The 17,602-nt window shown below is 45.3% G+C and overlaps 1 protein-coding gene and 2 non-coding genes across 3 annotated transcripts; all 3 read left to right on the top strand.

The window, feature by feature from the left end:
* The first annotated feature begins 13,102 nt into the window (after positions 1 to 13,102).
* Positions 13,103 to 14,845, top strand: LOC124697187 (cation/calcium exchanger 1-like). The gene has a single exon (XM_047229815.1). The coding sequence runs from the start codon at positions 13,103 to 13,105 to the stop codon at positions 14,843 to 14,845; it is 1,743 nt and encodes a 580-aa protein (XP_047085771.1).
* Positions 14,846 to 15,216: 371 nt separating this feature from the next.
* TRNAG-GCC lies at positions 15,217 to 15,287 on the top strand. The gene has a single exon. It is a non-coding gene; the product is annotated as a tRNA-Gly (tRNA).
* A 1,905-nt stretch (positions 15,288 to 17,192) lies between these two features.
* Positions 17,193 to 17,263, top strand: TRNAG-GCC. The gene has a single exon. It is a non-coding gene; the product is annotated as a tRNA-Gly (tRNA).
* Positions 17,264 to 17,602: the final 339 nt, after the last annotated feature.

Genomic DNA, 17,602 nt, shown 5'->3' with positions numbered 1-17,602 from the left:
TTTTTAATTTTCACAGCAAACAATCCATGTCTTAACTCAGGAAATAGAAATAAAAGCTCACTGTTGCTTTCCATTATGCCTAACTAGTGTAAAAAGAAACCAAAAGATGCAATTGCAGGATCTAAAGGAAATAGCTTCGAGTACTTACAACGGCGCCGGAAAATAGCTTAGTAGCCGAGATCCGGAGTGTGAGTACCTTTTACCTTTCCTCCCCGACAACGGCGCCGAGAAAATAGCTTGATGTCTACGGGTGCTTCTATTCTTGTAGACAGGTGTTGGGCCTCCAAGAGCAGAGGTTTGTAGAACAAGCAGCAAGTTTTCCCTTAAGTGGATCACCCAAGGTTTATCGAACTCGAGGAGGAAGAGGTCAAAGATATCCCTCTCAAGCAACCCTGCAATCACGATACAAGAAGTCTCTTGTGTCCCCAACACACCTAATACACTTGTCAGATGTATAGGTGCACTAGTTCGGCGAAGAGATAGTAAAACACCGGTGGTATAGATGGTGGTAATATTGCAGAAAGTAAAGATGCAGTCAAGAGTGTAAACAAGCGGCGCCAAAAAATAGCTTGCTGGCGTGGGAAGCAATTCTTTATGGTGGAAACAAGGCCTAGGGATTATACTTTCACTAGTGGACACTCTCAACATTGATCACATAATAAATAAGTTCTCTTCCTTTGTGCTACATATACTCTTGTTGGATGATGAACACCACTAATTGTGTAGGGCTACAAGAGCTCCCTCAAGCCGGAGTTAACAAGCGCCACAACATTAGATATTCATATTTAAGTAACCTTAGAGCATAATAGATCTTTGCAAAATAGACCAAGTAATAACATAGCATGCACACTGTCACCATCACACTATGAAGGAGGCATAGATCACATCAATACTATCATAGCGATAATCAACTCCATAACCTACAAGAGATTATGATCATAATCTACGACAATAACTACACGATGCACACACTGTCACCATTACACCATGCAGGAGGAATAGACTACTTTAATAACATCACATGAGTAGCACATAGATAAATAGTGATACAAAACACATTGCAATCATAAAGGGATATAAATAAGCACTTCACTATGCCATTCATAACAGTGAATAAGTATTCTGTGAAATATAGCCTAAGAGACCCACACGATGCACACACTGTCACATTTACACACGTGGGACAAGGAGTCTCCGGAGATCACATAAGTAAAAATCACTTGACTATCATAATGACATCTAGATTACAAGCATCATCATATGAATCTCAATCATGTAAGGCAGCTCATGAGATTATTGTATTGAAGTACATAGGAGAGAGATGAACCACATAGCTACCGGTACAGCCCCGAGCCTCGATGGAGAACTACTCCCTCCTCATGGGAGACAGCAGCGGTGATGAAGATGGCGGTGGTGTCGATGGAGGAGCCTTCCGGGGGCACTTCCCCGTCCCGGCGGCGTGCCGGAACAGAGACTCCTGTCCCCCAGATCTTGGCTTCACGATGGCGGTGGCTCTGGAAGGTTTCGCGTACCGTGGCTTATTCCTCTCGTGTTTTAGGTCAGGGACCTTTATATAGGCGAAGAGGCGGCGTCAGAAGGTCAACGAGGCGACGACACAACAGGGGGGCGCGCCCCCCTGGGCCGCGCCGGGGTAGTGTCTGGTGGGCCTGTGGCCACCCTCTGGCCGGTGTTCTGGAAGCCTCCGGTGAAAATAGGGTACTGGGCGTTGATTTCGTCCGATTCCGAGAATATTTCCTTACTAGGATTTCTGAAACCAAAAACAGCAGAAAACAGGAACTGGCACTTCGGCATCTCGTCAATAGGTTAGTTCCGGAAAACGCATCAAAACGATATAAAGTGTGAACAAAACATGTAGGTATTGTCATAAAACAAGCATGGAACATCAGAAATTATAGATACGTTGGAGACGTATCAGAGAGTCGTGATTTTGAAGACGTTAAGTGAAGTAGCAATACAAGTTGAGCCTACAGCCAAGTACAAATACTCGACTATAGCCTCGGGGGCTACTCCCATCGGGAGCGCTGGTCGCACACCCGATAATTTATGCTGAGGAAGATGGTCGCCGAAATTCGAGTTACACATAATTCTTCATTTACTCCCATCGGGAGCGTCAAGCTATCATCGTTTATTGACTCGATAAAATTGGTTATTCCAGCAGCCGATAAAGGTACTCGACAATATATTCCTGGAGCGCGTCCGCCGCGATAAAATCTCTGGATGCCGTAAAACTTTACGAAGGTAAGTCCCCAGGTCCTATCCTGAGTGGCGTGGTATCGCACCAGACTGCGCTCTACTACTTTTTCCGTGTCAACAGATGCGAAGAAACATTCCTAGCGGACGCGCTATGGACTTTATAAACATGACTGGAATTTGATTCATGGGTAAGTCCTGAAGCGGCACATGTCGAATTATGCTAGTATGTCGGGGTCATGTCCAGGGACTTGACCTTGAAGTAGGTTTTTGCGGGTTTGCCACGAGAGCAGTTAACTGGTACTTGATCCGTCAGATGAAGCAGCCCCATCTACCATTATCCCTGCACAAGATATGTATGTCCCGATTAAGTTATTTGTAAATGACTCGAAGAATGTGATTGAGATTTTACTCGACTCTACGAATCAAGAAAAATCTCGGGGGCTACTGACATAGGCATCCTGGATGGGCCTGCCGAAGATAGTACCCGGGGTTTATTGAAGGCCCATAACCCGAAGATTGTGAAGTCCGGAAGCCTAGCAAAGCATTGAGTATGGTAAATAGAGATAGATTAGGAATGAAGAGACTTGTAACTTCACGGGTTGAACTCAAAGAGTCTCCCGGAGTTTTGTAACTTGTGTAATACGAAATACTCGCCTCCGCCTCCTATATAAGGGGGAGTTGAGGGACGAAGAAAGGATCAATCTCATTGTCAACAAACCCTAGCTTTTTAGCAGTCGAGCACCTTTTCGGCTGAAACCTTCGAGATCTACTTGCCTTCTACTTCCACGAAACCCAAGTCTACAACTTGTAGGCATTGACAAGTTAATCCCTTGTCACTCTTTGACCCATAGGTATGAAGTGTTCAATGGATGGTTTTGTGAGACCAAGGGGAAGTCCAAGATAAGTCAATGGGAGACTCACAGTCTTGCAGCTCAGAGTACATGCAAAATGGTGTAACATCTTTTCACCCAGATTAATTGGAACCATGCTTGATTTGTTGTAATTTACTTTTAGACCAGTAGAATCAGCAAAAGAGTGAAGAAGTGCTTTTAAGCAAACAAGCTGAGAAGCATTTGCCTTACAAATTACTAAAGTATCATCACATATTGGATCACAAAAAGTCTGGGCAAGATGGGCAATTGATAGGCAGGGTAATCACACCTTGGTGTAGAGCTTTATTTAGTACGAACTGTAGTAGATTTGCAGCTAACACAAAAAACAAAGGGGATAAAGGATCATATTGTCTAACCCCTCTTTTACAATAATTTTTATTTTCACGCACACCATTTAGCAGGACTGCAGAGGTACCAGATTGAAGAATGAACTTTATCCAGTGGATCCATTTATCACCAAATCCTTTTGATTTAAGAATTTCCAGAATAGTCGAGTGCTCAATTGTATCAAAAGCTTTTGCAAAATCCAACTTGAGAATGAGAATTTCTTCCTTTGACTTGCGACATTGAAACAAATATTCAAAAGCCATCCAAGGCAGTCCTGAATAGAGCTCGATACTGGTTTTTGTGCACAATCTTTAAATGATTTTTTGCAGTCTATTTGCCAAGATCTTTGTGATTATCTTTAACACTGAATTCATCAAGGAAATAGGCCAGAAGTCCCCACCATTCATAGGATTATCTATCTTTGGAATAAGAGTGATGAAATAAAAGTTGATGCTTTCTAGATCTATTGTCCCGTTGTAGAAATCAGAGATAAGAGAGAAAATGTCATCTCCAATAACTGGCCAGCAATATTTGATAAATTCATTGTTAAAACCATCATGCTCAGGAGATTTATCGTTGGACAAAGCATTCACAATATCTTCCACTTCTTTTTCCCAAAAGGAAGCTCAAGAGAATCTCGCCCAAACTTCGGATCTGGATGAAGCGCTCGAAGGATTTAGCAAGTTCGATGCAAATACATGGACCAATGAGAAAAAGCGGAAGGACCATAAGTCTTCTTCTTTCATTTAACTTCATATATCCAATAATTGTTTTGCAGTAAGTGTTGTTGGAGAAAACTGCAGCGACCTTGTGGTTGAAAATGGAATCAATCTTATGTTTAGAATCCAATATATCGTCGTTAACCTTTATAATCTTGTTCATATAACCGACCATGCAGCCAAATATGTATCCATGCGCATACTATGGCCAAGTTAGGCGCGATGATACGCCTTTTTTCATGTTCATGTATGATCTTGAAACTATGATGATATGTTTAAATTCAACATGTTCTGCCTCTAAGTTGTTCATATATAGTTGTGTTCAAGTGCGCCTTTGATCTATTTTTTTGCTTATTTCGTGTAATTATGCCCAGACCATCTCTTGTAGCGTAAGGCGTGACTTCATGAAACATATACATATATACATTAATCAATCGAGACAGTTTGTCACCATGCAGCAGGATTCATTGCCCATACCCGAGAAAACCTTCATTATTCAAGTCATCAATGAGACAAATCGAACCTGTTTCAGTGGCCCTTGTTGGATAGAGCTTACAGAGTTCTACATGATGGAGCCAGGGATGAGGTATGATTTCTACCTCGACGGTGTATTTCACAACACCTACTTCAACTACAAAGACCGTGCAGACTCCTCTTCGTCTAGTGATGAATGTCAAGACCTAAGAGATGCTGACGAGGTTATTATCCATTACTCATTTGTGGAGCCACAGCCGGCCGTGGAGTAGCTACCTAGCGAGCTATATGTTCTTAATAATGTGATACTAATACTCTATCAGGATTTTAGTACTATTATGTGATATGATGTTGCTACTACGCTACATAATGTTGCTATTCTATCATTTGATATTGTTGCCAAATGAAATAAAATAGCATTTTTTTTAAAAAATAATTAGCGGCAAGCCAGCGGTACGATACACCATTAGTAGAAACGTTACGAGCTACGTGGGAGTTAGCACGCCATCAATATTCCTCTGATAAACGACTTGGTTGCTGGCACGGTCGATAACGTTTACCAGGGGCGAGATATCGGAGGCGTGGCACATACGCCGCTAAGGCCCATATTGCCACGTTGAAAGGACACAGATGCCGCCTAGAGGGGGTGAATAGGCGGTTTGAAACTTTACGAATATGGCTTAACAAATACGAAATAAAACTAGCGTTTAATTTGTCAAGCACAAAACCTATATAACTAGGATTCACCTATGTGCACCAACAACGCATGCTAAGCAAGACAAGCAACTATGTGATAGCAAGATTTATAACTTCAAGCACGAAGGCTATCACAAAGTAACGTGCATAAGTAAATATCTTGGGTATAGGAATAACGGAGGTGACGCGGAGACGATGATGTATCCCGAAGTTCACACTCTTGCGAGTTCTACTCCCCGTTGGAGCAGTGTGGAGGACAAGTCACTCCAAACGACACGAAGGTCCACCGTATTCTCCTCGACCATTCCCAGCAAAGGAGAAGACCTCGATCCACTATGGAACCTTAGGGTGGTCACCGAACCCGCACAAAGCTTGGAGTTATCTCCACAACTTAATTGGAGGCTCCCAATAAATCGCCACACATGCCTTGCCCTTGAGGAATCTCCACAACTTAATTGGAGGCCCCAAGAACACCACTAAGCCGCAAAGCACAAAGCTTGAGGCAATCTCCACAACTTAATTGGAGGCCCCAAGAACACCACAAAGACCACTAAGCCGTCTAGGATCCAAAGACCGAAGAGGAACAAGCTCCCGAAGTGTATATCTCACGAACTTTCACATCCACGTATCACCGCGGAGAAGTCAAACCGATGCACAAAATGCAATGGCAAGAACACCACAAAGATGCTCACGTCCTTCTCTCTCAAATTCCAACAAAGCTACAGAAATTATTGGGGGAATAAGAGAGGAAGAACAAAAGGAGGAGAAACATCAAATTTCTCCAAGATCTAGATCTAGTGAATTTCCCTCACAAAGAGAGAATTTTGTTTGGTCAAGATGTAGATCTAGATCTCCTCTATCTTTTCCTTAAATATGAGCAAGAATCATGTAGGGATTAGAGGGAGAAGAAGCTTCTCAAAGTTAACAATGGACTAGAGAGAGTAGGAGAAGCAACCAACTCAATGGGGAAGAAGAGGGTTATATACGGCCTCCAAAATGAAATCTAACCGTTGAAAACGCACCCAAAAACAACCCCCAACCGGACCTTCCGGGCTTGGCCGGACCACTCTGGCTGGCCGGACTCGTCCGGCCAAGTCCGGACCATTTCGCGTTTTCGTGCTCGCAGTAATTCGGCCGGACTGAGTTTGGCCCGTGGCCGGTCCACTCCAGCTGGCAGCGCACACCAAAAATATCGTCATTTTCACATACGAACTCCGATTTTGATGAACTTGGTCTCGTTGGAATCACAAGAAAGAGATATACAAGATCATGCAGAGAACCATCATAGTCCAACTATTTAGAATAATATAAAATGGGGAAAGATTTAACCTATGTATAAGAGCCAAATCGGTCACACCTCCAATACGGAAAATGCGACAACTTGAGTTAGAAAACTTGGATTTAGGTGAACTCAGTTTTGTTGGAAAGAGGATGACAAGAGATAACCCACAAGGAGATAAAATATTAAGAACAGGTGGGATAGATTTTTCCATGAATTTAGAGGTGAAACCTCTCAATACAAAGAACCGGGAAAAAACTCCAATATCGAAAACACAACAAGTATTTCATGTGAAATCCGTTTTCTATAAACTAAATCTTGTCATGAGAATAAGCACAAACCCTAAAACACCATATGGATAAGATCTAAACAACACCCCAAAAAATACGATGCAAGGACGCAAAGGTTTGACCTCTCTCCGAATGATATGACCGAGTTACTCACTCGAGAGCCCCTTGATATAGCGGCAACTAACCTATTACCCGGTCTTCCAACTAAACCACGAGACCGATAAGAAAGAAACCCTATCAAGACCAAATCTTAACCGTGCGTATTCCACTTGAGCTTGATGATGACGATCTTGACCACAACAAGATGGGACGCCATTATTGATTGTGCTTGCTTGATGAAGTCTTACGGATTGCTCCCCCACACTCCACTATGGAAAAGTTCCTTCTTTGGTGCATCTTCACATATCCATGAACACCATATGAATGAAAAGTTTCAAGCATATGATCTCTCCGAGTTGGCTTATCTTGAACTTGCACCTCGTTTCATCTTATTGCAACCTTGAAGCCAACATATGGGTCAACCATTGCCAATAAACAACTCCTACAAATATAACTCAATGCAACCGTTAGTCCATAAGGATTTTCATTAATTACCAAAACCACACATGAGGGATCTATGCACTTTCACAAGCCCCGATTGTTCTTTTCCTAGTAGTGATTTAATTATTTTGAGGACATTCATGCATGCATGAGTTTGGGATATCAATGTACTTTGCCTATGACGGTTATATCTTACTTACTACCTCTATTCAACAAAACAATGCGTATATATTTAGTCAAAAGTCGACAACTTGCAAATTTGACCAAGCCTATAAAGAAAATTATGAATATCTACATTACTAAATACATGTCAATATATTCACCTCGGAATATATTTTGTTGACTATTTGTTTATATTGTATATTATATTTTTCTATATAAGATTGGTCAAACATATAAGACATTGACTTTTGATTGAAAATATGCGCCTTGTTATATGGAAAGGAGGTAGTAATATACAACATCAATCGTTTTTTCATATAATACAATGCGACATAAGCAAAATACATAGGATATCGTGTAAAAAAATCCTAGTTTTTTTTAGAAAAAGCGGGGATAAAATCTTTGCCCCAATCTATTACAGCGGATTTGCATGAAAAGAACATGCCTTACAAACGTATATTATTACAACACGATTTACTCTCGCGGCATCAAATTTCCCAAATTCATAGCACTATCTATTACCCATACACGTGCCTCGCGTTTAATCATATCGAAGACTACTTGCGTTGGCGCATTTTTTTAGCGGAAGGCCCTAGCATTGATTTCATTCCTAACCTCGCAAGAGACTAACAAGGAAGTGTGGAGGTACCTGGGTCTGACGGAAAATGTAAATGATCTGCAGCAACAAACTGATCATTTAGGTTCAGTAATCATCAAGGAGATCATTGTGAGAGCGGAGAAAGTATCTTGCCTTGGTGATATTGGGTTCAAGGAATTGGTTCTAACAGCAGGATGGTATCTATGGTGGGATTGAATGCAAATAACAAATGGTGAAATAGTGCAAACTCCTTACAAGTCAGCTATGACGATTGCTACCCTAACTCTGAATTATATGATTTCAAGTAGGAAGAATGAGGCTAAAGTAAGAGAAGGTTGGAGGAAGCCATTGGAAGGAAAGATAGTTATCAATGTGGATGCGGCCTTTGATGAAAACTCAGGCACATGAGCAACTGGTAGATTATCAGAGATGATCATGGGACTTGTTTGGGGGCAGCCAACAAGAAACTTGATTATGTGACTGATGCTCCAACGGCGGAAGCATATGCATTTCGGGATGGGTTATCTCTAGCACAAAGTCTGGGGTTTAATAAATTCATTATCCAAACAGACTGTGTGCAGGTTGTTGATACAATGATCAATGGAGGTTTCTCGGCGACCTCGGCGGCGGCCATCTATATGATGACTGTTCTATCATGTGGAGTGGCTTTGATGAAGTGTCGATGGAGTACTGCAATAGGGAAGGCAATGTTGTTGCACATGAGCTGTCTAAGCATGCTTTTATTTCGAATTCTTCTTGTAATTGGTTCGAAGAACCTCTTAGTTTTATTTTTCTTGCTCTTACAAATGATGTAACTTTGTTATCAAATCAATAAAGCATGCCGCATGTGGATTTCCCTCAAAAAATAGGTGATGGATGCCATGGCCTTGCGGTTATGCATGCCCCCTCCCGCCATAAAGTTCCACCAACCGGGCATATCTAGGTCTGTTCATTGCGTGGGGTGAAGGTTGTTGATCCCCATCCACTCTTTGACAAGACCCCAAAGGCGGGTAGTGAAGCGGCAATGGACAAAGAGGTGATCAATAGATTCCGTACATCGCTTGCATATAGGACAAAGTCCACAATTGGGCCAACCTTGTTTGGCCAAACGATCGGCCGTCCAAACCCTACCTTGATTGGCAAGCCACGCTAAGAATTTCACCTTAGGCAGGGCCCATGCCTTCCAAATTGTTTTGTCCATAGGCGAGGTAGTTGACCCTAGAAATTGCAAGTCATACACCAACTTTATCGTGTAATGCCCACTAGGAGTAAGTCTCCAAATGATACCATCCTCCATCCCGGGGTCAAGGGTGATGCTTGAAATGAGAGTCCATAGGTCAACGAACTGGGAGAAGTGGCCGAGGGTGAAGGGATTATCCAAGATGATTTTGCTTATCCAAGTGATGAAAAGCCTATGTAATCGCAATATCTCAGAAAAACATTAGCAAATGAGACATGTTTTTGTATGATGAAACCTTTTGCGAAGAGTTTTTTTGCGAATTAAGAAAACCTTTTGCGAAGAATTTTTTTACTACTCTGTATTACATATTACAATTTGCCAGCCATGCCTTTCTTTGTATCTTTTACGAACACCTTATCGGTCAGGCCAGGTTTCACTATGAGGATAACAGAGCAACAAGATATCAACATCCATGTGTTCCAACAAAAACAAAAATGATTGTTGCAAAATGAGGCCCAAGCAGAAAAGATGCGACGTTCTGCACAGCCAGAAAACCACCCTATCGATCTGTGATTCCTTAAGACAATTATTCAGGGAAGATCAACAAGGACATGAGAGAATCACCTTGTTCTCCGACCAGGATCATTGGAGTCAACTTTTCGCGTGTGCGGATCATCTTATGGGAGATGAAGATACACTTTTGTGGTACGCTCGTGTTGCAATCTGCTCGCTGATCCGTTCATAGTACCTCTGCCACCTGGTATTAGATGATATTATTCCTTGCATGATTGAAGGTTAAGCCGGCTTTAATCGGTAGATGCGGATACACGCATCACCGGTACTCCTAGGACTAGTTAGCAGTACCACCCTAGCTTGTCTGAAATAATAGTTGTGCCCACCGCACCTGTCGACTCTTTTATCGTGTCCTTATCTCAGCATCATGCTAATCACGAGTCCTCCTGATCTGACATGGATGGATCGATTAGAGCGCTTGTTTGCAAACCATGACTGAACTATCTGGTCAGTGAAAGAGATCATGAGCATATGTGCATTGCAATTTTGCAACGCATGTGCGTGTCGTTAGTGGGATGCTTTCTGCCTAAGTAGCATTACCATCGATCGTCGTTCCACCTGACTACTCGAGCTCATGACACGGAACATTCGACCATGATAGACAATATCCGAAAAGTATGCTGTGTCACTAGGAAGAAGAAGGCTGGTCAGCTGTTCTAGACGATCCAGCTTCCAAAAAGGGGGACCTGCTGAGCTGCCACGTGCTCCCTTCATCGTCCTGCAGCCAATATTGCACAGAAAATTTGCCGAAGACAAAAGCAATTTTGATCACAAAGTGACAGGAAAAGTGCTACTAGTAGAAGACAGATTAAGCTCCATCGCAGCCATCCATGGCACCACGCCCCAGTTGCTGTTCGAGCTGATCCGCTCCGGCCATCCTGCGCTCCATGACCAAGAGCGAGGTGGCTAAATGCCGCCGTCAGCACCTCCTTCCTCTTCGGCCTGGCCTAAAACTGAAAATAAATTGGGACTGAATTAATTAGGTGTAAGGCTAGAGGGTTGATTTTGGACCAAGTCGCAGAAGATATGCTATAAGCCTATAACGAACTCTCCCTGATTGACTTCTGAGATCGAGCTACTAAAACTGTACATAGTCCAATCTTGATACCGAAATGAAACTATATATACAGTCATGTCGGCGTGCATGGCCTCATCAGCAGTTCACCAGCTGGCTACCGCCTACCGATACGTACAGTGTAGTAGTGCTAAGTAAGTATTCTGACCGAAATAAATTGTGCGCGCCGCACGCGTGAAGTCGATCGTGTTAATTAAACTAGACACTCATGACACGGACGGTGAAGCTTGCTTGCTCTCATGTGAATCGAGACCGACTTCGTTGTCTGCACGTTACTCAACCAACAGATCATGACTCATGAGGTTTAAGGTTACGGTCGCAGATTTTGCAATTGCGTGTCGTCGATCCGTGCCACCGATCGATGTTTTCTGCCCAAATACCACAATTACATCATCGTCGTCATCATACCATCTGTGACTAAGCTACTGGCATGCATGGAACAACTGAAAAATGTACATTGGGCTACCACATCATCCATCATTCCATTCTATGTATTTTTTTTGACAATCAATACAACATATATTTATAGTAACAAATAGTACATGGTAGAGATACATGAACTGACTTCAACGATTACAAAACAAAGTCTAAAAAATAGTAACAAATCTTCGAGGTCTTCAATTTCTTTCTTCTTCCAGAACACAATCTTGTACTCTTTTGAAGGCAGCCAAAGATAGATAACGAACTATAGACCTGTAGATACCGATGAAATTTCTCCCATAATTTTTTGAGCCGCAATGCCAAGGCTGAGCAGTCATACAACATCGGCAAGACTACCAACACCAGTATGGAATAATAACCGACTAGCTTTGTCGTCGTCGATGGAGAGCCGAGAGTACGAATCACCATTGTCGAGGACGTAGCAGCCGGGACAAAAACTGCGAGGGTAATCCTCCTCGCGGCAACAACGACAAAAGATCTAAAATCAATCTGGCGAAGCAAGATCTGAAGGCCCATACCTACAAAATTGTGATCGTTCAACACTACGCAGGGAAGAAGATCTCGTCGCCGAACAAAAGACCGAAGATCACTTATTGCAGGCGATGCCATCTCCATTGAGGGGAAACCAACAAGAAGACGGCTACCAAAATCCTAACACAATCTAATAAAAACAATACTTTTATTGAAAACTCCACGTATAGATCGGGTTCCCCACTCCTCCCAACGCCGGCGAAGCCGGCCGGAGGAGGGGGAACCGATCTATGGAACAGGATGAACTGGAGGCGGCTAGGGCTGAGTTTCAGAGAAGAAACAACGATTCGATCAACGACTTAATTGAGGGGGTGTTTGGTGTGGCTTTTTTTGGCTTTTGGCTTTGGCAAAAGCCACCAAAAGCACCTAAATAGGTGTTTTTTTTGGCTTTTGGATTTTGGAAGCCAAAAGAATAGGATCTTTGTTTTTGGCTTCCAAAATCCAAAAGCCCAAAAGCACGCTGTTTAGGTAGCAACAGTAGCTTCTTGCAAAAGCCAAAAAAAGCCACACCAAACACCCCCTGAGTTGGTATCATTCCATTCTATGTTACTATAAGGTTGTTTCGAAGAAGGGTACCACTATCTCAAAAGAAAAAGGTGAAGAAGAAGGGTACCACTGGACCAAACGCATCTGGCCACCGGGCTACCCAACCCAGACGGACACATGTAGACTCACAGACGATTTTGTGTCTACGGCCCAACCCAAACAAACGAAAACAAATACTACAATTGCTAAAAGATAGATGACCTCCACCGATCGATGCTTTCTGCATAAATACCACAATTCCATCATCGTCTGTGACATGGAACAGTTTAAAAATATACCAGCAGGTATGACATGGCTGCACCGTCATGATGGAGAAGAAGGGTAATGATTCAGCTTCCTAAAGGGGACCTGCCGACCTTCCACGTGTTCATCGATGATGATACGAAAACAAAATTGATCACGGCCTCGTCTCGTCACAGAAAAAACGGTACATAGCTCCATCATAGCTGGAGCCATGGCCCATGGTGATAGCATCGTCACGGCAGCCTACACCACTGCCTGAAGCCGATCGAGCTCCACACATCTCTCTACTCTGCTTTGTTGCCAGACATTCAAGAAAATCAAATGGCTGTCTTGCGCAGGCTGTACAACAAGAGCAGCCACAATGCCGCCGCCGCCGGGAGCGCCTCGTTGATACTGCTGCTCCTGCTCGTCCTCTCCCTCTCCGGCGGCGGGGTTCGAGACAGGCGGGGTGGCATCTTGTTAGGCTCCGGCGTAGAGGCTGGAGATGCAGAGGAGGGGATCTGCGAGGAGGAGCTGCTGGCGCTCGAGGGCCGCGCCGCGCGGTGCCGGTACCTCCAGTCCAGCCACCCGCCGTGCGGGCCGCAGGGGTACGTCGACTACCTCGTGCTCTTCTACTGCGCGTGCGGCGACGGCCAGATGGACCTCTGGTGGTCGCCGTGGCTGGGCGGCGCGACGATCGGGCTCTGGCTGCTCCTGCTCTTCTACCTCCTCGGCGACACCGCGTCCGAGTACTTCTGCGCCTCGCTCGAGGGCCTCTCCGCCGCGCTCCGCCTCCCGCCGGCCGTGGCCGGGGTCACGCTGCTCTCGCTCGGCAACGGCGCGCCCGACGTGCTCTCCAGTGTCGTCGCATTCGCGTCGGGAGGCGCCGGGGACGGGGCGGGGGACGTGGGGCTCAGCGGCGCGCTCGGCGGCGCGCTGTTCGTGTCCACGGTCGTTGCCGGCCTCGTCTCCATCTTGTCCGCTCGCCGCCGCGGAGGCGCGGGGGACGCAGTCGTCATCGAGCGGCGTGGCTTCGTGCGCGACGTGGGATTCCTTCTCGTCGCGCTCTGCTACCTCCTCGCAATCCTACTCGCCGGCAACGTCACTGTCTGGTCCGCCGCGGCCTTCCTCTCCCTCTACGCCGTCTACGTCCTTGCCGTATCGGCCTCGCACTGCTGCCCCTGCGCCGCCGCCACCGCAGACAATAGTACCAGCAGCGCCGATCACTCCGACGACCTCGCCGCCCCGCTTCTCCCCGTCGTCTCATCCAAGAATAATAAGAAGCAACAGCTAGCAGCCTTCGCCCGCCAGCTCCTCGCCGCGCCGCTCTACCTCCCGCGCCGCCTCACCATCCCGGACATCGCCGCGCACCGCTGGTCACGTGCCAACGCCGTAACCTCCGCGCTCCTCGCCCCTCTCCTCCTCGCAGCCGTCACCTGCCCACTCACGCCATCCTTCCTGCTCGGCGCTGCCCTCACCGGCGCCCTCCTGGCCATTGCAGCGGCCTCGACCACGGACGCCGTAGCACCCCCTCGCGGCCGGTACGCGCGCCTCCTATGGCTCGTGGGCGGGTTCCTCATGTCCGTCCTCTGGTCCTACGTCCTCGCCCGCGAGCTCGTGTCCCTGCTCGTGTCCACCGGCATCATCGCCGGCATTCCCGCCTCCGTGCTGGGTGTCACCGTGCTCGCGTGGGGCAACTCCCTCGGCGACCTGGTCTCGGACGTAGCCATGGCAACCCAAGAAGGCAAGGCGGGCGCGCAGACAGCGGTGGCGGGTTGCTACGCGGGGCCGGCGTTCAACATGGTGGTGGGGCTGGGACTGTCGATGGCGATCGCGGCGGCGGGGACGTACCCAGAGCCGTACGAGGTGCCGGTGCAGGCGTCGACGTACGTGACGGTGGGGTTCCTCGTGGCCGGGCTGGCGTGGGCGCTGGTGGTGCTGCCGGCGCGCGGGATGCGGCTGGACGCCGTGCTCGGGGCCGGGCTGCTCGCACTCTACCTCTGCTTCCTCGCCGTCAGGTTGGCCGACGCCGTTGGCGTCCTCAGCTTGAATTCGTTCTCTCTTGCCAAGGATACCGTAACGTGAGCGGCATGCATGGTTGATCGATCGCTGTAAGATCTGACGGTGAAGCGACAAAAATTGATGGGACAAGATCGAGAGGAGGACGAAGAAGATTGGAGCTGGTGATGGTACACTGGTACTAGACTGTAAGCCTAACTAACTACATCGATCGATTGATGCTTAATTACGTGTGCTTTGTCTGAAGCTGTTTTTTATGTTTGGCTTCTTCTTCTGCTGTCACTGGTGACTTCTCAATATGCATAGTATGTAATGCCAAATGCGTAAATTTCTGACTGTTGTGTTGTGAATTGTGAGGTAAGACAAAAATGATGAAGTGATTCTATAGCAAAGAGTTATATGTAGGAGAAGCCTAATCTTTAAGTTCAAATCAAATAGCACCAGTGGTCTAGTGGTAGAATAGTACCCTGCCACGGTACAGACCCGGGTTCGATTCCCGGCTGGTGCAATTTTTAAGTGCGGACTAGAGAGTGTCATCACTCATCAACATATACTGTTACAAACAATAGTTTCTTTTTTTTATTAGATGACAAATAATGTAGTTGCCTGTAGTTTAATTTTTATGTCTATCACTTGCGGTTACAAACTTCACAATTGCGAGCAATATGTATTGGATCTCTGCTCTGAGTCTCATCGCCATATACATTACAAAGATTAGTTCTTTTTTTAGATAACAAATATTGTAGTTGCCTGTAGTTTATTTTTTATGTCTATCAGTTACTGTTACAAACTTCACAATTACAAGCAATATCTATCGCATCTCCGCTCTGAGCTGGGAATTCTCAAGCAATGGTCTCATGACCATATAACATTACAAAGATTAGTTCTTTTTGTAGATAACAAATATTGTAGTTGCCTGTAGTTTTTTTTTTTATGTCTATCAGTTACCGTTACAAACTTCACAATTACAAGCAATATCTATCGCATCTCCGCTCTAAGCTGGGAATTTTCAAGCAATGATCTCATCACCATATACAATTATAAAGATTAGCTCTTTTTTTTAGATATGCTCAGCTGCTTGGACGGGACAGACACTTTTGTGTACAAATAGGTTTTTATTCCTTGTACTTAACATTCTAAATATGTATGGAGAGCGGTCTTCATTTTTTGGGGGTTATCAAGATCACATTTAAGATTAGTAAGTACGATAGGGAGTTTGTGGGCTACCCTTGGCATTGGAAGATGGCCTCTCCTCTTTTCGAGAGCGCCTCGTTGCCCTATCAAGGGGCTGACATGGAGAGACCTATTTAATGTCAGCCAAAAGTTGAAATTAGCCACAATTCCGGTAACCAGCTCTGCTTTCGCGGTCTCAAAAGGAGAAGCCTCGAGCGCTTGCAGTAGCTCTGCCCGCCTATTTCCTTCGAAGCTTGCCTCTGCAGACTGTCTTGCACGTCGGATTCCTCCATATCGACACAAAAATATCGTTCTGAGGAGTTCCCTCGTCCCCCCCCACCACCACCACCACCACCGCCACTCGTTCGTTGCCGCCTAGTCGGTGGCTACTCTGGGATGGATCAATGTTTACCCCAACAAAGGGGGCTTGCTTCCTTTCTTCTGGTTCGGGGGAGGGGGGTAGAGATGCTCGAAGCTGAGCAATCCTTCAAACTTGCATCATCAGTGAGAATATTTATGATTTATTTAAAGAAGGAGGGTTAAACATAATGCATCACAGTTGGTTATCTAATTGCGTAGTCAAACATGAGTCAACATGGTTAATAAAACTGAGAAAATAAACTCGGAAATAATTTGTTTGTAGCCTTCATTGTGAAATTGAGGCCTAACAATAATTCAATATGGTTGTAACCAAGTCCCGATCCCTGTGTCGCCCTCCTCTGGCCACATGGGAGGAAACTCTAGCCGCCGCCTCGACCCCCCCCCCCACACACACACACACACACACACGCACGCAAGAAGTGCCGCCGCCGTCTTCAGCTTGAATTCGCTCTCTCTTAACGTGACCAGCATGCATGGTTGATCGATCGTGTAAGATCTGACGCTGAAGCAATAAAAGATCGACGGGACAAGATCGAGGAGGATGAGGAAGAAGATTGGAGCTGCTGGTGGTGGTGACCTGGTGGTAGTACTAGAATGTAGGGCTAACTAACTGCAGGAGTACATCGATCATGGATGCTTTTGTTTGTAAGCTGTTTTCTTTGGTTTGGCTTCTTCTTCTGCTGTCACTTCATTAGCTGTTACTACTTCGCGTGGTTATGTGCATTGCTGCATGGATATGTTATGCCAAACGTTGGCTGTGTGTTGTGGATTGTCAGTTATTAAGACAAAAATGATGAAGTGATTCTGTAGCTAAACATTATCTGTCGTACTTCACTAATGTTTCAATTTAAATCAATTAGCACCAGTGGTCTAGTGGTAGAATAGTACCCTGCCACGGTACAGACCCGGGTTCGATTCCCGGCTGGTGCAATTTTGTTTTAGTTCGAGCTATGTATATTTTCTACGTAGAAAAGAATTTCTATCTCTTTCGCATACAATCAGAAAAGACTAGTTTTATCGAGGAGGAAGAAGATTTTGTATGTAGAAAAGAATTTTTTTCTTTTTCGCGTACATTTTTTACATAGAAAAGAATTTCTATCAGCCTACTCTCTCCTTTAGTAATTTTACCCTGCCACGGTACAGACCCGGGTTCGATTCCCGGCTGGTGCAATTGTTTTTTAGTTCGAGCTATGTATATTTTCTACGTAGAAAGGAATTTCTATCTCTTTCGCATACAATCAGAAAAGACTAGTTTTATCGAGGAGGAAG

The sequence above is a fragment of the Lolium rigidum genome, chromosome 3 (genome assembly GCF_022539505.1).
Source record: "Lolium rigidum isolate FL_2022 chromosome 3, APGP_CSIRO_Lrig_0.1, whole genome shotgun sequence".
NCBI classification, from domain to species: Eukaryota; Viridiplantae; Streptophyta; class Magnoliopsida; order Poales; family Poaceae; genus Lolium; species Lolium rigidum.
Note: the sequence above shows the minus strand (reverse complement) of the source record. Positions and strands in the feature narration are given on the sequence as shown.